Source organism: Capra hircus, chromosome 15 (genome assembly GCF_001704415.2).
Source record: "Capra hircus breed San Clemente chromosome 15, ASM170441v1, whole genome shotgun sequence".
Classification (NCBI taxonomy): Eukaryota; Metazoa; Chordata; class Mammalia; order Artiodactyla; family Bovidae; genus Capra; species Capra hircus.
In genome coordinates this window covers 74,404,496-74,431,970 of record NC_030822.1, presented here as the reverse complement: position 1 = coordinate 74,431,970, position 27,475 = coordinate 74,404,496, and the positions used below count along the sequence as shown (strand labels likewise).

Genomic DNA, 27,475 nt, shown 5'->3' with positions numbered 1-27,475 from the left:
TGAAATGTTTCCAGTGAGGTCTTAGAGGTAAAAACCAATGCCCTCCTCTAATGATCTCCTTGACCTTTTGTTAGCACCCATCACTGGGTAACCCCACCTTCATCTATGCAGTGTGGCTGCTGTGCAGAAGTCTCTCAAACGGCATCAAGCTTTATGCTCTCTCCCGGTTCCAGCTGCAGGTCTCTCACTGCCTCTCAGCGCTCCTCAGCATTCTCAGACAACGGGGCTAACTGTGTACTCACACAAGCTGAACTCAGAAGCTAAATCACCATTCTTTCTTGCAGTCAGTCTTAAAAACCTAGAATCTTCTTTACCTGTCTTTCATTCCCAGTAGCAAAGCAATTGCTCAACTCTAGTTCTAGCCATAACATTCTCCTTACAGTTTATCATGCTTTTGTTAATGTCCTAATTAAGGCTTTTTAAGTATCACCTGTTCCATCCTAAATGGTTTTCTTCCCATCAACAACCTCCTAGAGAAGCCACCTCAATTATCTGATCAAGTGCATCATTGATTAGATCAGCTCTTTGCTCAATGACTCCCAGAGCCTGCAGTCAATCCAGAGGTGTTACTTTTCTGTTGCTCAAGACCATCCACTAAAATCTCCCAACTGTGGTATTTCTCATAATGGCTGGTCTCCCTATGACCCACTACTGGTTCATCCTTCTTTGAGGTCCAATTCAAGAGTACCCTAAGTTTCCCAGAAGGAAATCAAAATAGGTATTGTGGGAGGTCAGTAAGGGAAATATCCTCACTTTCTGTTGTTCAGTTGTATTTAATGGTACAAAAGGGTTTCAAGTGACTGATAAACATCCAAATACCCAATACATATTAATTAGAGGCTTGAATACCTTAAGTAGTTTCAACGATAATAGTTATAACAATATTAGCTATTATTGCAGAGGCAGTATATGGAGAGCTGACTGTGTACTTCAAATACATTGCTTCCTACACTGATAATCTGTCAAAAAGGGAATCATGACATTCATTTTATAGATTAAAAAAGTGGATTTCCCAGAGTTCAGACCAAGGTGACAGAGTTAAGAGAATGTGGAATTCATCTCCTTCCATGAACACATCAAAATTATTATATCTACATGCGGAAAATTCTCACTGAAAACTAACCAGAAACTGGCAGAACTCCTGTACAGCCCAGGCTGAAACATACACACGTAATGAAGGGAAGAAAAGCATCCGAGTCAGGACTCGTGCCCCTGGGTGGGGACTTGTCCGAGACTTGTCCAGGAAGTGAGCACCTGAGCCACAGCCTGGGGGCCCCAGTCCTGAGGTCTTGAGCGGAAGAGAAAACGCTGGCTGGCTGGAGGGCTGGGGGAAGCCTGACTCCTCTTGAGAGGGCAGGAAGGAGAGAGGTTGACCCTCGCAGTTGCAGGGTTTCCTGCGATCTCTTTGCTCAAGCCAAGCTAACGCTCCATCGCCACTGACTCCACATTCCAGCGCAGCTCTGACTTCTCCCATGACTAGAGAAGAGACTCAACTGTGGGGTGCACAGGTGAGCCACTGCCCGGCAGAGCCTGGGGGTGCAGAGCGCCTACGCCAGCAGTGGATCAGAAGCCACCCAGACCTCTGACGGTGGCCGTTCCACCACGGCTCCTTCCCACCCCAGCCAATGCACACAGGGTCCACGTGGGCCCTGCTGACCCTATGAAGTCAGGCCGGTGAGCTGGCTGTGAGGAACAAACGGGGGTTGCGCCAGAGGCTGTGGCCGAGCAGGGCCATGGGCGTCTGCACAAACAGCGCATCGGGCCTCGGTCTGCAGCTGACATGGGCTGGGAGTCAGCCCGGGCCCCACCTGCGTTAGCATCTCAGAGGCAATGGTCCCAGTGCAGGGAGAGAGAAAAGCACACACGTAAAGGGTGTTCCTCGGAAGGAATGATGCTAAAGCTGAAACTCCAGTACTTTGGCCACCTCATGCGAGGAGTTGACTCATTGGAAAAGATTCTGATGCTGGGAGGGATTGGCAGCAGGAGGAAAAGGGGGTGACAGGATGAGATGGCTGGATGGCAGCACTGACTCGATGACGTGAGTTTGAGTGAATTCTGGGAGTTGGTGAGGGACAGGAAGGCCTGGCGTGCTGCAATTCATGGGGTCACAAAGAGTTGGACACGACTAAGTGACTGAACTGAATTGAAAGGGTACAGGGCTTCCCTGGTGGCTCAGATGGTAAAGAGTCTGCCTGCAACGTGGGAGACCTGGGTTCGATCCCTGGATCAGGAAGATCCCCTGGAGAAGGACATGGCAATCCACTCTAGTATTCTTGCCTGGGAAATCCCATGGACGGAGGAGACTGGTGGGCTACAGTCCCCGGGGTTGCAAACAGTTGGGCATGACTGAGCGACTTCACTTTAAAGGGGACAGAGCCAGGTCAGGCCATCAGGGCTTCTGCTCCACAAAAGTGAGATCAGCCTCAGTCCCTGGCAGGGCAGTGCCGGTCACTGAGCAGAGGAGAAACTTCACTCACACTCTGCAGAGGCTCTGGTTCCTCCAGCACAAGCTACACCCCCGAGCAAGCTGAGAGCAGCCAGCACATCCTGAGAAAACAGGTGAATTGGGTCCATGTCAAACCCACCTCTTCCAACAAAGGCACTGGACACACACAGTCTGTACAGGGATGCGCCACTTAAGCTTCCCCTTTGAAGGCCTAAAGAGGTAACTATTTTACCTAAATGCATAAAGGCAGACAAAGTTAAGTAAAATAAAAGGACAGGTGAAAAGTTATGACACTGTCCACAAGTACTGCGGATTAAGTCTTAATCTTCAGTGTATCAGTGAGTGAGCTCTAAATTTATGCTGACAGCTTATTAGAAGTGGATTTAGAGTATTTGGAATGTAAAACTTTGTTCTAAATGCACAGGATGAGTGTTGAACATGTGAGTAAACTTATTGTATATCAGCTTCATTAATTTACTGTCATACTAATTTATTTCCTTAATACCTTGCTGTCTTCAAGCTCTTAAAAGATTATCTCTTTGATTCTAGTACCTAATAGATTGTTTAGAGTTTCCTAATATAAGGGCTCCATCTAGTGGAGCAATTCAATCATTTTTGCAAGACAGAAGGTAGCAAGGTTAAATCCCTTATATTAAGGCCTGACAGTGGTGATAATTTCAGGGAAATGTTTGTTCTCCTGCACAGGGCCTAGTTTTCACCCTACCTTGATAAAAAGGCAGAGATAGAGGTAAGGTACATGCAAGGATGCTGGGATTTGCTATATAAATTGAAGGCATTAACCATCAGTAATACACCGAAGTGGCTCTCCTCTAGAAACACTAATTTACGAGTGCGCTCGCTAAGCTTTTGAAAACAGAGTTCGAAGTTTATTGTTGTCTCTAGTAAGTAGGATAAGCCTTATATTGTGTAGGTGCTTAAGAACTGCTGAAAAGGTCCACATACTTTTAATTTTCAATAAAAATGCTGTGGCTGAATAACTTCTAAAAGAACTATATTGTAATACTTTAATCATATTTGACTCCTTTCCTTCACAGCCTCAATTAACTGGTTGTGGCAAGCTCAAAATTTCCTGAGTACATCCAAATAAATAAATAAATTAAAAAAAACCCACAAACTAGGTTAGTCCTTCAAATGTTCCCATTTATACTCCCTTTCAAAAAGCATTTATTGAATACTTGCAACATGCACTAGTTGCTGATGGTTAAAAAAAAATAATAATCCATTAGTTTAGACATATTCAAAATTAAAACCAAAGTCTAACGAAGATGACAGAATCAATTTGTACTAAGAGGAAAGGAAGCAGGAACCTTAGAAGCAAGCAAATGAATAGCAGCAAGACATACTAATTCATATCCTGTTAACAATGGAGCAGAAGGTAAAATCTGGAAACCCTGAATGAAGCAGAGTACTCAAACCCCCACGCCGCCTGGGGTAATCAGCTCCCCAGCACCACAGGCCACCAAGAATGAGCACAGTCTGGACCTAGAGACTGTCACACTGAGTGAAGTCAGCCAGCCGGAGAAGGGAAAGTATGGTATGGCATCCCTTATATGCGGACTCGAAAAAGAAATTACACAAATGAACTTACTTACAAAATAGACTTAGAGAATGAAACCTATGGTTGCTGGGGCGGGGGGGAGGAGGAGGAGGAAGGGACAGTGCGGGAGTTTGGGATGGACATGGATACACTGGTTCATTTAAAATGAACAATCAACAGGACCTACTGTACAAGCACAGGGAACTCTGCTCAGTGCTTTGTGGGAGCCTGGATGGGAGAGGGGTTTGGGGGAGAATGGACACGTGTATATATGGCTGAGTCCCTTCGCTGTTCACCTGAAACTATCACAGCATTGTTTGTTAATTGGCTATACCCCAATATCATACAAAATTAAAAGTTAAAAAAAAAGAAAAAGTATGCAGTTTCGGTGCATGTTCATGAAGCTTCTTACAGAAAAAAAAATAATGCATTGAATTTTACAAGACCAAATATACATTTGAAACATTTCAACAAACTGTCATCAAAAGTCTTTGGTGTACAAAGAGTTATTGCAACTTGTCTTTTAGAAAACCTGCTTGTTTAGAACTCTTCCTTTGTGAAGGTTTTAACAAACAAGGTACTGCAGTAACACTCTGAGATGCTAAATGCTATATATATATGGTCACCATTTATTCCCTTGTCAAGATACAGGAGATGTGAATTTGACCATTTGCAAAAGTGAGGTGCAGAGCAGTCAGAGATGACCTGCCACGTCAACACAAAACCATGTCACCACTATTTTATGTTTTTTTACCGGGAAGTTGAGAACTTACCGCCCAGAAGAAACTGGCTTAACTGAACCAGCGTTTTCAAACAGTTGGGCCTTTGCTGCCACACTGAAAAATAATTTCAAAATGCAAGTTTCATTAAAATCCTTTAGAGAATCACACAGCTCAAAGTGAAATTCAGAGTTAGCAGTTAATGAAACAAAAAAATGAGTTAAAAATTGTCCCCAAAATATGAACTGAATTTTAACTGTTTTAAGTTTTAATATAGAAGTAAGTTTTAGATCTAGTTTCTAGTTCACTGAGTACCAGATGGGAATAAACCTGTATCTTCTTCCTCTGGGGATTGCACTGTCTGCATCTTTTGCACCCCAGAAAACTGGGGAAGCAGAAGAAAAGGAACCTTTTATCTCCCCACTCCACCTCTGGAAGTCCTGCTATTGACTCCATGGAGCCACAAGAGAAGAGTCACATCAACAAGACGAAACAAGAGCTGCTTTGAATTCTCATAGTCAAGACAATACAAATTCAATAACTGTTTCATGTATTTTTAAAATATTTGACATACTTCCTATAAAGTGAAAAGAGAGAACTCTGAAAATATGATCAATAAGTCAATTTATGGATTCAAATCTTGTTTCAAAGCATGACAAGGGAAAGGCAACTATATGAAAAGTGAGACTATAGGGTAGAATGAAAGGACTTAAAACTAATGTAACCTAGCTAAGTTCCTATATTTACTTGACGAGAATATAAATTTCTTCGAATGATGTTTTAATGAACTAAACATTTAAAACCCATCTTATTTCTTGAATTCACAAGCCTTTCTCCCAGAACTGAGTCATTTGATAATATGCAGGATCATTTTACATCTAACGCAGAACAAACACTCTCTACAATTTAAGTTCTATTTTATCAGTAAATCACAAAACTGAACCTCTTCTCTTTCCCTCACAAAGAATCAAGTTTATATTTTCTCATCTCCCTTTGGGCTTCCCTGGTGGCTCAGACAGTAAAGCGCCTGCCTGTAACGCGGGAGACCCAGGTTTGATCCCTGGGTCGAGAAGATCCCCTGGAGAAGGAAATGGCAACCTACTCCAGTATTCTTGCCTGGAGAATTCCGTGGATTGAGGAGCCTGGTAGGCTACAGTCCACGGGGTCGCAAAGAGTCAGACATGACTGAGCGACTTCACTTCACTTCACTTCATCTCCCTTTATACATTTGGCTTAAAATTCATTTCCCTTAAGGGCTAGAACTATGCACCTGGAAATAGACAAACTTACACAAAATCTGGCTAATATTGTGGGAGCTGGATTTCTGATCACGAGAGAGAACATATGTGAAACTTACTCTGAAACCAAAGGGTCTTGTTAATGGGATGAATGAATGAATGAAAGATGTTGTTCTTATGGAAACAGGCTTAGTGAAACGTCTTACTGGACTTTCAGTGAATAATTAAAAGGTCAGCAACACCGCCACAGTACAACTGGGCATGGCATAAGAGCAACAGCACAGACTCAGGTGGAGAACCCCAGGTTAGAATGCTGGCTCTGCCACTTACTAGCTGAGTGAGGGTGGACTGGCTCCCTGACTTCCCAGGATGAGTTCTCCTCATCTTTAAAACAACGTTCATACTGCCTCCTGCAGGAGGACACTGTGGTCCTTAAAATAAGTAACATGTACAAGGATGCTCAGTAATAGCTCTCGCAGCATCCGGAACAGCTCAGCCAAAGTCAGAAACGTAAGATGGAAAGGAGGAAGAATGTCCCTCTTTGGATTCTGCTTCCAAATTTACCCTGTTTTCTCCCATCTGTGCCCTAACTGCTCTTGTCTACACACCCCACCCTCCCAGCCTTTACATTTCAGGGTCGTATCCTGCTCTTAGAAGCACGCTCTCTTGCTTTTCCCGCTCCCTGTTCTCCAGGAGTTGTTTAAATTAGTGAGTACTCAGGTTGGGGAGACAAATGGAGAGGAGAGGAGACCACCCCGGCTAGAAAACAGCCATATTTCTAACAAAGAGGTGGGATTGAGGATATGGGCAGTCCAATAGTGGAGTGGTGGGTATTTAGTTTCCAGACTCCAAACCACTATATTATACACCAGCTTTCACGTCCTTAAAGAAAGCCTACTTCCAAGGAAAGCGCCTGAAGTGTGTACTAATGTTCACACCACTTTCAGAAGAGGACAGGGTCCTGCAGAAGTTGGTGGTACCCACTCTAAGGATGAGCGTTCAGCTGTGGGAACCTCGAGGGTTCTTTTGCACATGCTCAAGCCCTGTGTATACACGGGAGACACAGAAAACGCCAAACAAACACCCTGTCACTTACACAGAGCCGGGGCGCTGGTAGCCATTGCTGGAGGTGGTGTCCAGCCTTAACCTCCTGCACATTTTTGGAGGCAGATCTGGGTTTGGCGCGGCTTTGGGTGTCTCTTTGGAACCTATGGAAGTTAAGCTTTGAATGGATCCACTGTAGCTCTTGTTTCCTGAAAAGAAAGCCCAAGAAAACAGGCAAGGTGCTATTAGACAAAATAATAGCAATAGCACAGTCCACAGGCATAACAAAAGGAAGCCGTTGTCTCTGTGTCCAAATGAGAAGGCACAGAATGTTCTCCGAGCCTAGCAGCCCATCACTCAGGGGAGATCACAATCGGAAGCAATTGCAAATACATCACTGCTCAGAGAGGGAGAGGTCCAGGAAAAATGTCACAGCACACAGGAGGTTTAAAGCTCCCAGCTCAGGGACAAAGCGGAGAAGCACCGTTTGTGCCCTCGCTGTTCACGCCTCCCTCCTGAGTTATCAGGCTCCACAAGCCGCCAGGCAACGCAGAGACACGACATTAGCCGAGGCTCCATCCTGGCTTACCTTCGGCTGCAGAGACGGATCTGAGGGAGGAAGCCGAGGCTCTTTTCAGTCCCGAGAGCCCATAGGGCCCCTTCTTGGCCAGGTCAATGGGTGGGGACGCGTCCCCGGGACTGGTGATGGAGGTGACGCTCTGGCAGTCTGATTCCGCGTCGGTTTTGGTTGCATCTTCTCGAGAACTTGACTCGGGACTCGTGGTCCAGAGACCGAGACTCTTCTGTCCGTTGCTGGGCGATGGGGACGCAATCCAAGGGATCCCGGTGGACTTCTCCCTGGGCTGGCAGGAGGCAGGCTTCGTGGTGCTATTCTGCTCGGAGGAGTGAGAGGAGAGGGACTCGATGCTCCCCATGGGCGTGCTGTCAGGGCTGCTGCTGTAGGAATCGCCTGGGCGGGCCGGGCAGAGACGGGAGAGTCAAGCACGGGGCCCTTCTGATCTCAGTCTCCCAAATGCTCCGCAGCCACTTGACCCCACTGCAGTGCCAGACCTGGCTTAGAGAACTGTCCTCAGTTGTGCAGAAAGGCTTTAAAAAATTCATCTGAACTACACTATTCAAGGAAGGCTGTCTACGTGTCCCTATGAAATCATGTTGCTTCTTGAAGCATCAGTGGAGCTGACTTGAAATCAGACAAAATGTGCTTCTGAAACAGGACTCACCAGTAGGAGAAGCAAGATGCCTTGATGATATAATAAGAAATCAATGGAAAGGGGGAATACTAAGACATATTTCTGCCTTCTACTTTTCTGGTCCTAGGTGATTTCGAGTTACCATGTATCTGAGTCCTCCTGGTAGTAAAGGTGCTATTAAATGTCAGCAGCTCCACAATTTTTATTTTCATCAATTTTTAAAAGGAAAGCTTGTGGAAGAAAATAGGAAAGGATTTCTTTCCTTTCCCTGCTAAGAATATACCAACATAAGAAAACTTGCTGTTTAACTGGGTGTATTTTTTAATGTTTCTGAAAGTTAAGGTATAAGAAAAAAACATGAGAGAAGCAGTAAGGGAGTATTCAAATACTGTATCTAAACAGCAATTGTGGGGGAAACTGAGGGTGGATAGAAAGGGCTGGGTGTACAAAATACAACAAAAATGGTCAAAGCTGAACTCATGCTTTGAGCTGAAGCTGCCACCCACCTTATGGTGGGGTTTGGCTCAGAATAATAAGTTAGGGATAATGTGAGGTGTACAATCTTTTTATTTCCTTTCTCTCTCTTTCAGACACTTTGATACCCGAGAGATGATGCTTTAAGAACATAATGTGAAGGAAAGAAAGAAAGAAAATGACTGCCTGGGCCAGGCTCCCCAGCTTTCTTCCTGACCACTTTGACAACAGGATAAAAGCAGCTGCAAAGTAGCACCTGATGTACTTAATCACAGCTACAGGAAAGGGCACTGAGCAAAAACAATTTTTTTTTCCCTTTGCAGCAGGAATAAATTGGCTTGTCCAAGATCTATCCTGACCGAGAACATTTAAATGCGGTGGAGGGGGCTGGTGTTGGGAGACAGCCTCAGTAAGGGCATTTCCTCTTTCTACCTAATTGCCCCTAAGGTGGGATAGAGCTGAATTAACGGAGACGGTATCTCCCTGAGGGTGGGACACTTACTGTCGGGTTCTGCCAAACATGGAGTATACCTCCCTCTGGGCTTCCGGGAGCCTGAGGAAAGGCAGATTGCACGCGTCCTCCGGGATCCGGATCGAGACTGAGGCTGAGGAAGAGGGATGCTGGGGTCTGGGGCAGTGTGAAAAATCTACGTGGAAGAAAAATGGACCCAGGTCAACAGAAGGGTGACACTGATATTTTCATCATAAAATAAGCTTTGAGTGTTATTAAATGATCTTAGAACTCTATGCTCCTGAATCAGCTGCCTGGCAAGAAACAAACCTTCTAGAGCAATTACAACTTTCTTTTCCATTTACACTGAATAATGTTTCTCCTCTGGATTTTTTATTCTTCCCTATTCTCCAGCAGTGAAATTCAGATTTTCCAATATTTTTAAGAAATGTGTCAAATAGCAACGAATGTCTATGTCAAGACACGCTGATTCTTTTCACTGTTACAGTCACTCTTCCCCTTTATCCTGAACATAACCTGAGGGGAAGAGGACCCTGCTGTTATCATGCCCCAGCTAGCAGGCCCTTGCTTCTCAGAAGGTGTTGGCATGCTACTGGCCCTGAGCTGCAAAGAATGTGATGAGCTGAAGGCAGGCATCTGAGCACGGCTACAAGATGCAGCTGGGGACTTCCAGGGTTGTGAAAGCACTTCCAGTCTGAGCAAGGCTCCAAGACTATCCTACAGACACTAGAAAGCAACTGGGAAGGAAAGAGGCACCCCCATCCTCTCACAAGGATAGTGTCAGACATAAATAAATCACAATGTTTAGACCTTCGATGGCTGAGTTCGCTTAACAATCAGATCATTTTGGTCTTCCCATTTTCTCACTTTCATAATTATTCTAAGATCTCACTCCTAAAGAAAACCTGCTTAGTGACTGGATATAAAGAGGATTTCAAGATTGTTCTCTGATTTTTATCTAAAATATTAGTTCTATTGTATAATGGGAATCTAATTCAAAAGAGATAAAAAAGTTACAATCACTTAACCATACAGTGATTGTATTTTCTGAATACTGAGTAAAAACCTAATTATGTAAATACTAAAGAAGAAAATCTCGACAAGCAAATGATGTAGAAAGAAGGGAAACCATCTACCTAGAGGATTTTGAGAAGTATTTAAACACTGAATAAGAAAAAGAAAAGCAAAGTCTGCATAAATAATTTATACAAAATTTATGAGACTGACACCATATAGGAACCTGACAGCACAATGAGATCATAGATGATACAAGTGCAAAATTCCTTCTTAGAAACAAGATAACAAAATGTTATGCTTCCACGCAAAAATTCAGCCTACCTTTTCATAGTGCTCTATCAGAATTTCAACCACAATGTTCTGAAACTTAATATTCATCATGGCAGCCACAGTTTCTTCCTGTGCTCTCATTAGAGTTGGACCAAATATAACACCGAGGTTTGAGACTGTCATGAGATTTTGTTGACTATGTAGGGACACTCTGCAAATAAAAGCAACAAAAATATTTTAAGTTGTATGTTTAATAATTATGGAATGTTCTAGTCTATCAAATAACAGTAAGATGTAAATATGATACATTTTATATATGTATGATACATATTTAAATATGATACATGAGATGTAAATATGCCACTACAAACTAAATTTCTCAAACAGGTTCAGCCACTACCAGCTGGCATTAGGGGAGTATAGTCTAAATAGATGTAAAAAGTTAATAAACATTAGCACAATAAAACATAATTACTAAGGTTAATCTCTTAAAGGAAAAAAAAAGTCTTGTTTTCTTAAATCAAGTGTAATTGCCCTCGGGAAACTACCAGCTGTTTGGCAAACCCTATGGTAGTATACTCTTTTAGAACAAATGGGTAAGAGTAGACAGGTTGCAATTATATTTGGACTTTGATGCTGGGAGGGATTGGGGGTAGGAGGAGAAGGGGACGACAGAGGATGAGATGGCTGGATGGCATCACAGACTCGATGGACATGAGTCTGAGTGAACTCCGGGAGTTGGTGATGGACAGGGAGGCCTGGAGTGCTGGGATTCATGCGGTCACAAAGAGTCGGACACGACTGAGCAACTGAACTGAACTGAACTGAAACACTTTATTAGAAACTACTGCTAAACATTTTCAGATAACACTCCACTTAATTTTCCAAAAAGTCAGTTTTTCCTACTGTACAGATTTTAAAACAAGAAGCTCCTAAAGTAAGCATGATGTACCTGCTGCTGCTGCTGCTAAGTCGCTTCAGTCGTGTCCGACTCTGTGCGACCCCAGAGACGGCAGCCCATGAGGCTCCCCCATCCCTGGGATTCTCCGGGCAAGAACACTGGAGTGGGTTGCCATTTCCTTCTCCAGCGCATGAAAGTGAAAGTGAAAGTGAAGTCGCTCAGTCGTGTCCAGCTCTTAGCGACTCCATGGACTGATGTACCTGAGGTTATAGCAAATTAAGGACACAGTTTTGTTTCAAGTTAGAGCTCCTGACTACAAGTCAAGAGTCTGCCTGAGCTCCCCGTGTCAGATGACTAATCAGAGGATGTTCCCATCCTGTCTTCCTCTATCCATCAACCCCTCCATCCATCCATCTCCTACTTCCCCGAGGGCCTCCCAAGTGCTGAGCACTGTGTTAGGCAAACCGCAAGACAAGGAGATCTGGAAGCATTAGTACTGGCTTGAAAATAAAGAGTCTCTGACATTACTGACCTTAGCAAAGTAACCCCAGTGAACTCTCAAAAACAACTTTGACTAGTTAACTAATTTAATTTGGAGACTGGATGCATTCTTAGAGGTAACCTCATTTTATTTAACCCATCTTCTAGGGTAACCACTGCCTTTTCTATCTTACTCCCAGCGGGGCTGTGAGGATGAAAAATTCTAGTTATGAGCACAACATAAGATAATGTTTATACATGACTGAGTATGCATACTAACTCCATTCTAGAAGCAAAAGTAAAATTTTATGAGGAATCTAGGATTCTGGATTATCCACCCAACATTTGATGTAGGGCAGGAAGAGCCAACTGTCCCATTGACTGAATTTACCCCTTGTGCCCAAGACAGCGTTAGCTAAGATTCTTGGTTAGCATAAGAAGAATTTCATTCTGTTTCCTTTTTATGCAACCAAATATTATAAATTAATTGGAGAGTCTAATAGGTCATCTGTAAAGGCAGTGAGCCTGTCTGGATTTAAAGCTTGGGTCCTTCCAATGTGGAAGCTGGGTGCAACCAGCCTTGTTATTTAATCTCTTTCAAGGCTTCAGTTCCCTCATCTGTAAAGTATAAGAATAATAACCCTGATAGCATTGTTTAGAAAATTAAATAAAATGAGTTAATTAAAATATGATCTTAAAATAATATTCTTCCTTGTAATTAAATTGGCTCCGGGTATTCTTGCTAAAAAGTAAGAGTGCCTGGTAGTATAAGTAACGATTAATATGGGAATAAATTTAGAAATCATAAAAAAACTGCTCTAGTTTGAAAATGAAGTTGATAACCACATTCTTTGGAAGATGAAATAATTTGATCACCATATTCCTCTTCACTGAATTTCCCGTCTGCCGGGCTAGTCAGCTGATATAGATCCTTATCATCCCACGTTTCAGCCAGTTCTGCACTCCACCCCCTCCACTTGTATATGAAGCACATTCTGAACTGCACTTTTAAAAATGTAAAGTTTAAGTCATTGAGGAGACTACATAAGGCCTTGTCTTAAAGACAATGCATTCTCAGAAAGAAGTCAATGATTTATACCATGTTTCAGAGCTAGTTACTGGGGATTTGTAATCAGTCATTGGCCCTTTAGGCCAGTGAGCAATCTAGGTCATTGATTTTAAATTCCCCTAAGTCAATAAGGTGGCCAGGGACCAAGATTGTTCTCAGTTGCTACTAGTTTACTTAAGTAAACTACTATTGCCTGCCTGGATGAAGTGTAAGTTGCAATCATGATTGTTGGGAGAAATATCAACCATCTCAGATATGCAGATGACATCACTCTAACAGCAGAAAGTAAAGACGAACTAAACGGCCTCTTAATGAGGGTGAAAGAGGAAAGTGAAAAAGCTGGCTTGAAACAATATTTAAAAAACTAACATCATGGCATCTGGTCCCATCACTTAATGGCAAATAGAAGGGGAAAAAGTGGAAGGGATGACAGATTTTCTTTCCCTGGGCTCCAAAATCACTGTGGACGGTGACTGCAGCCATGAAATTAAAGGACACTTGCTCCTTGGAAGGTAAGTTATGACAAACCTAAACAGCATATTAAAAAGCAGAGATACTACTTTGCCCACAAAGGTCCATACAGTCAAAGCTATGGTTTTTCCAGTAGTCAGGTATAGACATGTTGGACCATAAAGAAGGCTGAGCACTGAAGAATTTATGCTTTCAAATCATGCTGTTGGAAAAGACTCTTGACAGTCCCTTGGACTGCAAGGAGATCAAACTAGTCAATCCTAAAGGAAATCAACCCTGAATATTCATTGGAAGGACTGCTGCTGAAGCTGAAGCTCCAATACTTTGGCCACCTGATGTGAAGAGCCAACTCTCTGGAAAAGACCCTGATCATGGGAAGGATTAAAGGCAAAAGGAGAAGGAGGCAGCAGAGGATGAGATGGCTGGATACCATCACTGACTCAATGGACAAGAATTTGAGCAAACTCTGGGAGATAGTCGAACACCGAGCAAAGAGTGAGATCTGACTTAGCGAATGAACCACAAGAAGAATTAAGTAAGTCATTGGTGATGTGAGCACACATTCTACTGCTGCTGCTCAGTCAGAGGAGATTGACATTTTTAGGTTCAGCTCGTAACAGTGGTGAAGGTTGGGCAGAAGAATTTTCAGTCCTCTTTAGCAGCTACATATACTCTATTTCCTGTATTACAGTCACAAATAAAGGTGAAGCTTGTGTTCACCTAACACTCTGGATAATTAAGGAAAAATATTTTATGTGACACTCATGAAGCTTTTAAAGTATATTTTGAAAGGCTTTGCTAAAAAACTCGCTTGAATGTAGCAAGAGAATGCCCACTAAATGTTGTATGGTTAAGTTTCAAGAAAAGGAGACACAACTCAAAAACAGAATTCAAGACTATGTAATTCAGACCAAGGATAGTGAGTCCCTGTTCATTGGCTAAAACAAGGGCAATCGTTAACAATGAACTTGAAATGAAATCATTCTTAGCGGATTTCCTTCTTATTTCAAGGAGGGCCAACTCACATTATCTTAAATCCTGCAAGTTAAGGTGAGACTGATGAATATAGAGCACAGTTTCAAATGTGCATGGCTCAAATTAGCATAAATTGGGTTACTACTTATAGCAAACAAGGAAGGATTAATCATTTGACTGTGAATGCAGTACTCATTAAGACAAAAACTGTTCCCATTTGTAAATGAGACTATAAAGGAATTCTTAAGTAAGTTTAAAACCTGAATTTGGACTTTCGTTTCCAGCAGCATGGTAGCTGAACTGAAATCTCTGAATTAAATGTGTGTGTGTGTGTGTGTGTGTGTGTGTGTGTGTGTGTGAATCAAGATAGATCTGTTATGGCTAATATTACATGTCAAATCTACTAGGCTGCAGTACCCCAATATTTGGTCAAACATCTAGCATTCTAGATGTTTCTGTGAAGGCATTTTTAGATGACATTAACATTTAAATCAGTAGGCTTTTGAGTAAAGCAGACTACCATCCATTATCTGGGTGGGTCTCATCTAAACATTAGTTTAGGGTCTTAAGAGAAAAAGACTGAGGTCCCTGAGGAAGAAGGTATTCTGCCTCCAGACTGCCTGGATTTGGACCACAACATCAACTTCTCTGGGTCTCCAGCCTGCCTTGAAATCAGCCTCCACAACTATGCAGCCAATTCCTTGCAACCAATCAGTCTCTCTTACATATATATGTATGTATACATAGACACACATACAACAGCCTATTAGTTCTGTTCTCTGAAGAAACTTGATTAATACAATATTTATCAAAACTTTTAAATACATAAGAGTCAAAAAGATCTTCAGAAACCAACAGACACTTGGAATCTGGGGAAGGAAGCTAATATTCCAGTGGCATGTTGACCTGGTAGAACCTGGTGACCCTAGTAAAACAGAGACCTGGTCTTCAAACTTCAGGCTTACGATGCATCTAAAAGAACTGGGAAAGAACTATATACTCCTTCATATATTTTTAAGTTGACATTCCATCATAAGTATAACCGTGGCAGGGGTATAATTATGTGCATGTCATAAACACACATTTACATACACACATAGATTATATCCTAACAAACTGCCACATCATTTTTCAAGCAATTAAATGGACTCTGATTACAGTAGCAAAGTTACAGCTCTATCACCCCCTTTAAAAGACATGAATGCACTCAAGTTTAACAGATGAACAAGTAAGTGAGCAATCTAAGTCAGAGAATTACTTGACCAGGTGCTTTATCAAGATGTCCAGCATCTCTCTGTTTTTCTCGGGCAGCTTGTGCACCAGTGCATGTACAGCCTCCACCCGGTAGTTTTGGTCATCAGACTCTGTAACAAAAAAAAAAGGTTGTGAACATTCAAATTCTAATCATATAAACATTAATAATTTAAACATCATAACCACTTCCATCCGTCATGCCTTGTAAACACTGCTTCACATGGTAAGTATTATCACTATTATTTCCTAAGGCTTAGAGTCACTGGGTAACTTGTCCGTGATCTGCAATCACTAAGGAGAGAAGAACTCAGTTCTATCTAATCCAGACCTATGCTCTTAGCCTCTGAACTGTGTATTTCTATACAATCATAACTCATTTCCTTCTGTGGTTTTGTTACAAAAGGAGAGAATAAAGCTTTTAGTAATATGAGTGATGGCAGCAGTTGTTACAACTGGTCTAATGTGCCAGACACCACAATACACTTTATCACATTGAAATCTCTGAGTGACTCTATCAGACCAGAGGAAGGAGGCATTCTTTTCTAAATTGTATAGATTAAAAGATGGCAGAGAGTCATTTTTCTCAGGTGTCAGGATAATTGCACAACCAAAGGCCTAGTAGATTCTAAGTCCATGCTGACAATGGTACACCTGAAAGAAAAAAAAAAAATCATCTCAAGCAGATTCAGTCTGCAAGGAAAAAGCCAAGAGGCTGACAAGTTGGCTAGAGAAACTTGTAATGCTTCAGAAAAAGGAATCTATTTAACAGTCTCTTACTACAATAAACAAATTCTAGAGTGACTGCCCATCCTGCCAAGCCCTTTCTCCAGAAAGTGCCCACTGCACAGGGTTTATAAATGGGACCTTCATCTCTTCCGGGCACAGCTATCTGCACACGAGGTGAGGAAAGGGCCTGGTTTTCGTCAGTCTAAACATGAAGTCTCTCCCAGGAGTTGGAATGGAGACACCAAAACTCTGATCTGTCTGCTGGATTCATGTAAAGCCAGATCATGTAAAACAAGGCAGACCATCACCAAATGTGCTCCCAAGTGAAGAAAAATCTGTCTGCAAATGAGGTAGATATGTAGCAGAGAACAAAAATGAGAGACATCTGAAAAGAGCTGGGAGGGTGGATGAGAAACATCTATTCCCAACTTTGTGGTTCCTGGGTGCAGACCATGGTAGGCAGGACCCATTTTCTGCCAAGGAGTTCTGACAGATTCCCCTTAGACTCTGAGTAACTTGCCCTTTCTTCCTTGCTGGAAGCCAAATGATACCTATTTCTATTGACCCAGACAGAAGATGGATTCTTATACATGAGATGTGCTTTAATTATCATGTGAGTGAATAATATGATCACTATTTGCCACAAAGTGAAGAAAAAAAATCTTGTGACCAAATGTTTTTATGAAAACAACCAGCTCATTGAGCCTTTCTAGCTAACTGGATCAAACACATTTGTTATAAGACGAATTTTTGGTAACAAAGTGTTCTAGGTTAAGAGTCAAAAAACCTGGCTTGTGTTGATATTGCTATGAATTGACTAGTGTCCTTGAACAAAGTCATTTACCCCCTCTGGGTCGTGATTTCCTCACTAATAAAATGAGGTTGGATTATATACTTTCTAAGGTCTCATTGTTCTTACAAGGATGGATTTCTATAAAGAGGAAGTAGAGTGCAGAGCCTTCAGGAGAAAGCTAAATGGTATAGATGTTCATGAGATCATGTGGTCAGTCATGCATGCAGGGCTGCAAATCAAGGCCATTCAGCTTTAGCTGAGCAACTGAACTGAACTGCTCAGGTTACGTGACTGTTGCTGGCCCCCTCTCCTGCTCCCCACAATTTTGAATTAAACCTGTTTATTCATATAACACCAAGGCAGTCACAGATCTAAAGAAAAATATAGATAGCTGATGAGTTTGTGAGTGTGTGTGTGCTCAGTCGTGTCTGACTCTTTGCGACCCCATGGACTGTAGCCCGCCAGGCTCCTCTGTCCATGGAATTTTCCAGGTAAGAAAATTCCCTACTCTAAGGGATCTTCCTCACCCAGGGATTCAACCTGCATCACCTGCGCTGGCAGGCAGACTCTTCACCACGGCAGCATCTGATCGTCACCAATAAATATAATAAGAGAGAAAAGGTGTTGTTGCCTGCCAAAAACAGCTGACTCTTTCTCCAGATTTAGAAACAAAGCATGTGAGCACAGTGGAGGTGGGGGCGTAACTGATTGTACCTCTTTGTGGTCTTGTTTATTTGACCATGAAGTCACTCTTGTAAGAAACTGACATTCATTAATCAAGGAAAATGTAATTTGAGTAACTAATTCCTCACAGCTCTTTCTAATCACACCACATATGCCACCCCAAAGAGTCTTACTAAGTAACAAAGTATTTTAGTTCGTTCTGTGACTTCTCATAACCATCTTGTAGACTATTAAGTTATGAGAATGACAATTTCTTAAGCCATAGGTAGGAAAATGTTAACTAGCAGGTTTAAATTTACAACCTCTGATAATAGCATAAAACCACATCAATTACAATGCATCCAATGGAAATGTACTTACTAACAGCAACAATAAAATCTTTGTGTAATTTGTAAGTCATCAGTGGTTCTGCAAGGCACCTGCAAGAGAGAATGAAGCAGATTTTTGAAGAGCAGTTACCTTCTGATTTCCCCTGAACTTTCAGGGCTTCTGTGAGAACTGGGTGACTAAATTTACAATAAAGTCCTATCAGGGAGTCGACAAGTAGCTCTAAAATGCAGACCTCAAAGATACCAATGTCCTGAGCACCTCTTCCTGTCACTGTATTAAAATGGGAGAGGCTGGGGGAATTATTTTTTAATACTTTGTGAGAACTACTAGACTACAGGAACAAAATTGCTCTCAGATATGGGGGCAATAGTTTCTTTTTTTTTTAAATTTCCAATTCAGCTTGTGATGTTTTATAAAAAAATATATGAAGACCTGAATCTGAATCTAATATAAAATAGAAATTATTATTTAGCACTCATAAACTATCACAGCCTTTTAAGTTTACTGTTTGAAACAAGCACATATAAATCCCAGAACACTGAAGGTAACTGTGACCACTCTGTGCTAACCCACCTCAAGAGAATGAGCTGTGCTAAGGAGGGAAGAGGACCCCATGGGGCTCCCTACGGTCCACGGTGCTGGCCCACAGGGGTGACCGAGAGACCACAGCAGAGCGGCAGCAGGCAGGCCCATCTCACCTGAGGTAGTTTTTCAGTCCACTTGTTATTGTCTTATTATCCCACAGTTCAATATCAATGTCCATGTCAGGGGGGGATTTGGGAGCTGAAAATAATTAAAGTAAGATGTTTAAACTGTGCAATTCAAAATATCATGAGCACTATTAAGAAGATGGATGCAGACAAAAGTAGATCAAAGAGAGAGGCATGTATTTCTTAGAAGGCCAGTGGAGTTAACTTTCGGACTGTTGTTTGCCTGAGTTGGTGCAAAGCTCATTCTGACAATGAACCTCAAAGATTTCTTATGGAATGTAGTTTCTTAAATCAGATGTTTGCTAATTGCTAACATCACAGCACACTTACCAAGTGCTGGGCGTGCTTCTCAGTGCTTTATGTGGGTTAACATATCAGATTCTTACAATTCAATGAGCCTCCTCCTATAAATGAGGAGGTGAAGGCACAGAGGGCTTAAGCAAATTATCCATGGCCACAGAACTTTAAACTGGCTGACTCAAGAGTCCAGTTCAGGCCATCTGAATCCCAGAACCCATAAATCTTACTGTACCTCTAGCTAATCAAAGAATACTTGAGGAAAAATTCAACATTATAAAAAGGGCCCCTTTACAAATCCTGATTGGTCATCTATAATAATGGACATTAAAAATGAATGCAAATATTAATTTTAGATATTACTTGAAAATACTCAAAGACAAGCAATAATCTATACCTCAAAAAAACCTACGGTTTGAATTCTCTATAATAATGTAAAAGTTAAGTAATGGGCTTCAGCCGAAACTTACAAAATGTGGTATTCATGAGTTTCTGCACTTTGGAATTCACTCCTCCTATTCGGTAGAGACCTAAAATGGTGATGCCTAATGAGAAGGAAAAAATAAGAAAACGGCATAAGTCACAAGTTCCAAGTACAGAATGTTAAAAACTCAGATATATGCCTACATAAAATCTGGAAGGTATGCATACAATTTTACAGTCTAACTTTAGCAAACCTTCCCTGAAAATATTCATCAGACGTATATTTCTTAGAGCAGACAATGAACAGTGATATGAAAGTCTACGAAGAACTTCAAAATGGCAAAGTACAGCTGTCTATACACCACTACCTGAATATAAAAAACCATCCAAGATGAGAAAGAATGATCAGTATTTCTCATATTATGTTTCCTCAATCATGGAGTCCTGTGTTGAACGGATGTTGAACAGCTGGATGGAATCGCTAACTTCACTTTAAAGGTGAGGATGGGACTGACGTATACACACTTCTATGTAAAAAAGAGATCACTGATAAGGACTTACTATATAGCATAGGGAATTCTACTAAATAGTCCATGATTGTCTATTTGGGTTAAGTATCTAAAATGTGGTAGATACATGCACGTGGAAAACTGATTCACTCTGCAATACACCTAAAATCTGCAACACTGTAAATCAACTATACCCCAATAAAAATTAAACAGAAATAACGGTGAGAAGACAGATTCAGAGATTTTAAGGAAATGACTTGACTTCTCAAAACTTGAATGGCAGCACCAAACTTTGAATCTAAGTTTAAAGAATTCCAAAGCCCGATAGGAGGTTTTGCTTTAGGCAAGTTTTCCTGGAAGTAAAAGGCAACTAGAGTGGACTTCAGGACAGAGGTCATGACTAGAATGAAGACAGGTGCTGAATTTGTGACGGTGACGAAAATCACTCTGAGATATAATGCAGGGAAGGAGGAGCGCTGAATTCAAACTCCTCGGGAGTCTTACTTCCTACAGCTTGGAAAAAAATAATAATATCAGTCCATCAAAGTAAAGCGAGGCTATATCATGAAACTTCATGAAGAAGAAGTATGTTTGTAGTATGACTTTGGCAAACTGAAGTTCAAAGTACAGCTATTTACATGTTTGTATAATTTATAAATCATATGTTTCTTAAAATTAAGCTCCTATTGATAACAAAGTACATCCTGATTTCTGAGCAGTTTCTATGTAAGAAGGGACCACACAACAGTAACGGTGTACCCATCAGGCAGCACTGACCTCGCGTTTCCACAGCTTGGATGCATTTTCTCACAAAGTTGAAGCCTGCTTCATTTAAGTACACTGAAAATAAAAGAAAACCATATTAAGTGTTCATGATGAACTAACATTACTGCTTCAGTCCGCTCTCCTGTTTCAGGGCTTGATGGCACATAGGTTGTTACTGAATTTATCAAATATTTGATAAATTATTAGCATCTGATAATGGTGGTGAGCATCTGATTTTTTATTTGGGGGTAGAAGTGAAAGAGGGAGGTTCATATTCGTGAATGTTTTTATGTCAACTTGGTTCATTAGAAACACATATCTTTCACAGAAAGTAATATGTAAAATTGAGCCCATCCGTTTCCCCTAAAATGAGCATTATCCTTTACTATATACTTTTCTGGATGATAGAGGCAAATACAATAAAAATAAACTTTTACTGTGTGTTAATAATTATATTACAAAGGTATTCATGTGTTTTCCCCATGAGCTCCTCCAAACAACATTATGAGGTATAGATAAAGCACTACAATCTTAAGGTGATTTACCAAGTTGCTGAAAACTGCTTTTTTCTGTTCTAAGGTCTAGAGCCACATTTTAACTCAGGTCTCCTGAATTCTATGTACTATTCTATTTCATTTCATATCACATTCAAAATAGTTCAAAATATGCATAGTAAGTCCACTAAAAATCCTCTCAAAGATCCTCCATTAAGAAAGTGCAATTTATTTTCATTGCTTTTTGACAGTTTTTCTTAAGGTTTAGAGGTCAAACCAAATTAGACTACTTGTTTAAGGAGAAAGGATTTAAACATACCAAATAATAACCCACAGGGAAAATTCAAAAAGTTTTGATACTATAATACAAATTTTTACCAAATATAGTGAATATATGATATCCCAAAGAATAATTTATGAAGACAAAGAAAAACCATTAAAAAATTAAAGCTGGTTTCCATTTAAAGATGGTGGATTAAACATATACAGGTAATAACATCAGTTCAGTTCAGTTCAGTTCAGTTCAGTCGCTCAGTCGTGTCCGACTCTTTGTGACCCCATGAATCCCAGGACGCCAGGCCTCCCTGTCCATCACCAACTCCTGGAGTTCACTCAGATTCACGTCCATTGAGTCTGTGATGCCATCCAGCCATCTCATCCTCTGTCGTCCCCTTCTCCTCCTGCCCCCAATCCCTCCCAGCATCAGAGTCTTTTCCAATGAGTCAACTCTTCGCATGAGGTGGCCAAAGTACTGGAGTTTCAGCTTTAGCATCATAGATCCACAAAAAATATACATCAAAAAATTAGGCTAGAAAAAGGTGCCAGGAAAGATGAAAAACTCTGGAGAAATGCTAGGCATAGAAAATCACTGAAACTGAACTGACTGAAAGGTTTGAGAAATCTGAGATGAGAAATGAGAATTTGAAAAACTAGAGGTACTACACTGAGATGTCACCTCACACTGATCAGAATGGCCATCACACACACACACCAACAAAACAAATGACAAATGTTGGCAAGGATGTGGAAAAAAACAGAGCCTGTGTACACTGTTGGTGGGAATATAAATTGGTGCAGCCACAGTGAAAAACAGTACAGAGGTTTCTCAAAAAAAGTGAAAAACAGAACTACCATATAACCCAGCAATTCTACTCCCAGGGGGAATTAAAACACAAAACACAGAACACTAATTCTAAAAGATACATGCTGATGTATGGCAAAAACCATCATAATATTGTAAAGTAATTGTCAAGATGTGAGAGAATAAATTGTGTTGGCCAAAATAACCATGCGTTTTTGTTTTATTGCCTTAGAACATTCTTTGCTATTGCCTGAACCAGTATAGGGAGGTTCTGGGATAGATGCAACACTCAGCTTTGCTTAGAGCCAAGTGAACCTGGGGTTGGATCTCAACTCCACTGCTTTACGATGGAAGCGTGCCTGTGAACCTTTAGGAATGCTATCCTTTCATCTAAGAGGGATGGGATGGGGAGGGAGGTGGGAGGGGCGTTCAGGATGGGGAACACATGTACACCCATGGCAGATTCATGTCAATGTATGGCAAAACCAATACAATATTGTAAAGTAAAAAAAAAACAACAAATAAAACTGAGATTAAAAAAAGAAAGAAAGAAAAAGGACTAGGTAAAAAAATAAATTAATTAAAATGAGGGAACTCACACTACATATCTTAGTGGGTTGCAGTAAGATGAAGACAAAACCACATGAACTACTGAAGAGCAACAAACGTGGGAATAAATGCAATTAGATGCTGGATTCCTTCTTCATGTGGTCCTATGCACACATCACAGAAACAGAAGAAATGATAAAAACAGCAACAAAAAAAGTCAGCCACTAGTGCTAAACAGAAGAAACGGACAACAGTTACTCTCCCACTTAGTAACTATTACTGGGGATAGTTTTGATTCTTTCTCTATCTCATTTTCCTCTTCCATAAAATAAGGATAAAAGTAATACTGTCTACATAGGGCTATTCCTAGATGAAATATGTTAACATTTGCAAATCTCCCAGAAGAGTACTGAGAATATAGTGCTACAGAGTGTTGGCTCTTACCATCATCATCGTTACTGACTACAGGGGAATGTAAAATTTAAATATACAAATCATACGAACAAGGCATTCTTTGGGCAGCGGTGAAGTCACTGGGGATTGAGGTACTATCTGCCTGGAGCATTACTCTTCAAAAAGGCATCAGTTCAGTTCACTCGCTCAGTCATGTCCCCACGGACTGCAGCACAACAGGCCTCCCTGTCCATCACCAACTCCTGGAGCTCATTAAACTAAAGTCTGTTGAGTCGGTGATGCCATCCAACCATCTCATCCTCTGTCGTCCCCTTCTCCTCCTGCCTTCAATCTTTCCCAGCATCAGGGTCTTTTCCAATGAGTCGGTTCTTCACACCAGGTGGCCAAAGTATTGGAGTTTCAGCTTCAGCATCAGATCTTCCAATGAATATTCAGGACTGATTTTCTTTAGGATTGACTGGCTTGATCTCCTTGCACTCCAAGGGACTCTCAAGAGTTTTCTCCAACACCACAGTTCAAAAGCATCAATTCTTTGGTGCTCAGCTTTCTTTATATTCCAACTCTCACATCCATACATGACTACTGGAGAAACCATAGCTTTGACTAGATGGACTTTTGTCAGTAAAGTAATGTCTCTGCTTTTTAACATGCTGTCTAAGTTGGTCATAGCTTTTCTTCCAAGGAGCAAGTGTCTTTTAATTTCATGGCTACAGTCACTATCTGCAGTGATTTTGGAGCCCAAGAAAATAAAGTCTCTCACTTGGTTCCATTGTTTTCCCATTTATTTGCCATGAAATGAAGGGACTGGATGCCATGATCTTAGTTTTTTGGAATCTTGAGTTTTAAGCCAGCTTTTTCATTCTCCTCTTTTACTTTCATCAAGAGCCTCTTTAGTTCCTCTTTGCTTTCTGCCATAAGAGTGGTGACATCTGGTATCTAAGGTTATTGATATTTCTCCGGGCAATCTTGATTCAGGCTTGTGCTTCATCCAGCCCAGTGTTTCTCATGATGTACTCTGCATAGAAGTTAAATAAGCAGGGTGACAATACACAGCCTTGACACACCCTTTTTCCAATTTGGAACCAGTCTGTTTTTCCATGCTCAGTTCTAACTATTGCTTCTTGATCTGCATACAGATGTCTTAGGAGGCAGGTAAGGTGGTCTAATATTTCCATCTCTTTAGGAACTTCCCATGGTTTGTTTTGATCTACACAGTCAAAGGCTTTGGCATAATCAATAAAGCAGAGGTAGATGTTTTTCTGGATTCTCTTGCTTTTTTGATGATCCAGCAGATGTTGGCAATTTGATCTTTGGTTCCTCTGCCTTTCCTAAATCCAGCTTGAACATCTGGAAGTTTATGGTTCATGTACTGTTGAAGCCTGACTTGGAGAATTTTGAACATTACTTTGCTAGCGTGTGAGTTGAGTGCATTTGTGTGGTAGTGTGGGCATTCTTTGGCATTTCCTTTCTTTGGGGTTGGAATGAAAACTGACCTTTTCCAGTCCTATGGCCACTGCTGACTTTTCCAAATTTGCTGGCATACTGAGTGCAGCACTTTCACAGCATCATCTTTTAGAATTTGAACTAGCTCAACTGGAATTCCGTCACCTCCACTAACTTTGTTTGTAGTGATGCTTCCTAAGGCCCACTTGACTTCCCATTCCAGGATGTCTGGCTCTAGGTGAGTGGTCACACCATCGTGGTTATCTGAGTCGTGAAGATCTTTCTTATATAGTTCTCCTGTGTATTCTGTCACCTCCTCTTAATATCTTCTGCTTCTGTTAGGACCATACTGTTTCTGTCCTTTATTGTGCCCATCTTTGCATGAAATGTTCCATTGGTATCTCTAATTTCCTTGAAGAGATCTCTAGTCTTTCCCATTCTATTGCTTTCCTCTATTTCTTTGCAGTGTTCACTGAGGAAAGCTTTCTTATCTCTCCTTGCTATTCCTTGGAACTCTGCATTCATATGGGTATATCTTTCCTTTTCTCCATTGCCTTTAGCTTCTCTTTTTTCCTCAGCTATTTCTAAGGCCTCCTCAGACAACCATTTTGCCTTTTTGCATTTCTTTTCCTTTGGGATGGTCTTGATCACTGCCTCTGTACAATGTCATGAACCTCCATCCATAGTTCTTCAAGTACTCTGTCTATCAGATCTAATCCCTTGAATCTCTTTGTCACTTCCACTGTATAATGTAAGGTATTTGTTTTAGGTCATGCCTGGATGGTCTAGTGGTTTTCCCTACTTTTTCATTTGAATCAGAATTTTCAATCAGGAGTTCATGATCTGAGCCACAGTAGCCTCCTGGTCTTGTTTTTGCTGACTGTGTAGATCTTCTCCATCTTTGGCTGCAAGGAATGTAATCAATCTGATTCCAGTGTTGACCATCTGGTGATGTCCATGTGAAGAGCCTTCTCTTGTGTTGTTGGAAGAATGTGTTTACTATAAATAACAATGTGCAGACACATCCTCTCATTAGAACTAAACAGATTACAGTAGCTTGGGACTACCGTTCACCTATATTTGTTGCCCTTTCCTGTAGGATGGTTGTGTTTCTCAGCTCTCACTAAAACAGTTTGGTCATATGATATATACTAGCCAATGAAACATGAATGGAAGTGATAGACATCGTCATCCACCAGTCAGGAAGAACTGATATGTAGGAGCTTGACATTTCCTAGTCCCGTCTGGCACAAGATCATCAATGTTAGAGAGACAAGGTACTCCATGAGCTTGGATTTTAGAGTAAAAACCATAAATAAGAGAATCACAGCATGATCAAGACATGAACCTTCACTGTGGTAAGACTCTCAACCACAGCATAACCTGGTGTTTCTGATTTAATTACATATAACTTAAACAGTCTTCTACTCAAAAAGGACTGAATGAAAGAAAGCCAATCCCACACTTTTACTTGCTTAACTGGAATGTAGCAGAGGTTTTTTGGCTACTGACTTGCCAATTCCTATAAAAAGACATCAAAAGGCAATAATAGCAGTACCCATTCATGGCTGCCTTACAAACTACTACTCTTGCCTTCACACAAGAATTCAGCAGTTTCTGCTGAGTCTGAGGAGAAGAACACGATATGGCTTAAACACGCTCCAGAATCCTCAGTCTCCCGGTGACTGATGTACGAGGAAGTCAAGGAGCGGTGCTTCTGAGGGAAGTAAGGGAGGAATACATTCTGTAAAGGAATCCTTTCGATCTTTGAAAGCCATGAAGGCTACATTCCACTTAGTATGCTAGTGCTAAAGAGAATTCAACAAAACTAGGTCTCTATAGCTTATAAAAGAAAGACTGGGAACTCTAATTTAGTGTTCAAATGAAAAAATCAGTGTAAGGTGTTTTTCCTAAGTAAGATCACACCATTAAAAGTTGATAATTTATACTATCTTGTTTTTAGTGGAGTACAAGTATTCCTATTGTGGCAGTAGAGAGGGGAGTATACCTGTCTGTATGAAATATGGACTGCTCAAAGCCTCCAGAGCAGGCACCCAAGAAATGCTTGCTGATCACTGGCTGGCTAGTTACTGGTTTGTAGCAGCCTTGCTCAAGTACCCTCTGGCTTCTACAAGGGTTAGAGCTTATCAGCCAACAGAAGCTGCTTTGGTCAACTCTGTAGGACTCTTAACCCAGCACTGTATCTCTCTGTGAAGACCAGGGTTAGGCAGAGTACAACTATCACAAATTTCCAGGAATTGAAATCCTATAGTATTAATGATACTTGGCCTTTAGGCGTAAAGCAGAAGATAGGCTAACTTAAAGAACTTAATTTATTCAATCAAAACTTAAAGAGAAACATTATTATTTTTCCCCTGACAACTAATGAAGGCTCAAGTTTTTACTGAAATTCAAGTAAAGTTTTCAAAAGGCAGTTTAGCAACACAAAAGGCTATTAATCTCAACAGAATTCCAAAAGCCATGAGAAAAAGAATAGTCTTCCATGCAGTTAAAAAGTGAAAATCCTTGTATCTTCAATTTCCTAGTAATTAAAAACCCAGCATGTCCTTACAGATGTAATCTACTTGGCCTTACAATACATTCCCAGGATTGACAAAACAAAGCACCACTTGCCTTCAATTTTGAATTCACATTTCT

General features: G+C 41.0%; 1 protein-coding gene across 1 annotated transcript in view; it reads right to left on the bottom strand.

The window, feature by feature from the left end:
* Positions 1-27,475, bottom strand: part of ARHGAP42 (Rho GTPase activating protein 42) — a 331,634-nt gene that overhangs the window by 9,481 nt on the left and 294,678 nt on the right. The window contains exons 13-22 of the mRNA XM_013969404.2: positions 20,849-20,911; positions 19,610-19,684; positions 18,831-18,915; positions 18,163-18,221; positions 15,604-15,709; positions 10,501-10,660; positions 9,193-9,337; positions 7,595-7,975; positions 7,058-7,214; positions 4,778-4,840 (exon numbers count right to left, since the gene is read on the bottom strand). Coding sequence (XP_013824858.1) covers positions 4,778-4,840; positions 7,058-7,214; positions 7,595-7,975; positions 9,193-9,337; positions 10,501-10,660; positions 15,604-15,709; positions 18,163-18,221; positions 18,831-18,915; positions 19,610-19,684; positions 20,849-20,911 — 1,294 coding nt within the window. The remainder of the gene's footprint in view (positions 1-4,777; positions 4,841-7,057; positions 7,215-7,594; positions 7,976-9,192; positions 9,338-10,500; positions 10,661-15,603; positions 15,710-18,162; positions 18,222-18,830; positions 18,916-19,609; positions 19,685-20,848; positions 20,912-27,475) is intronic.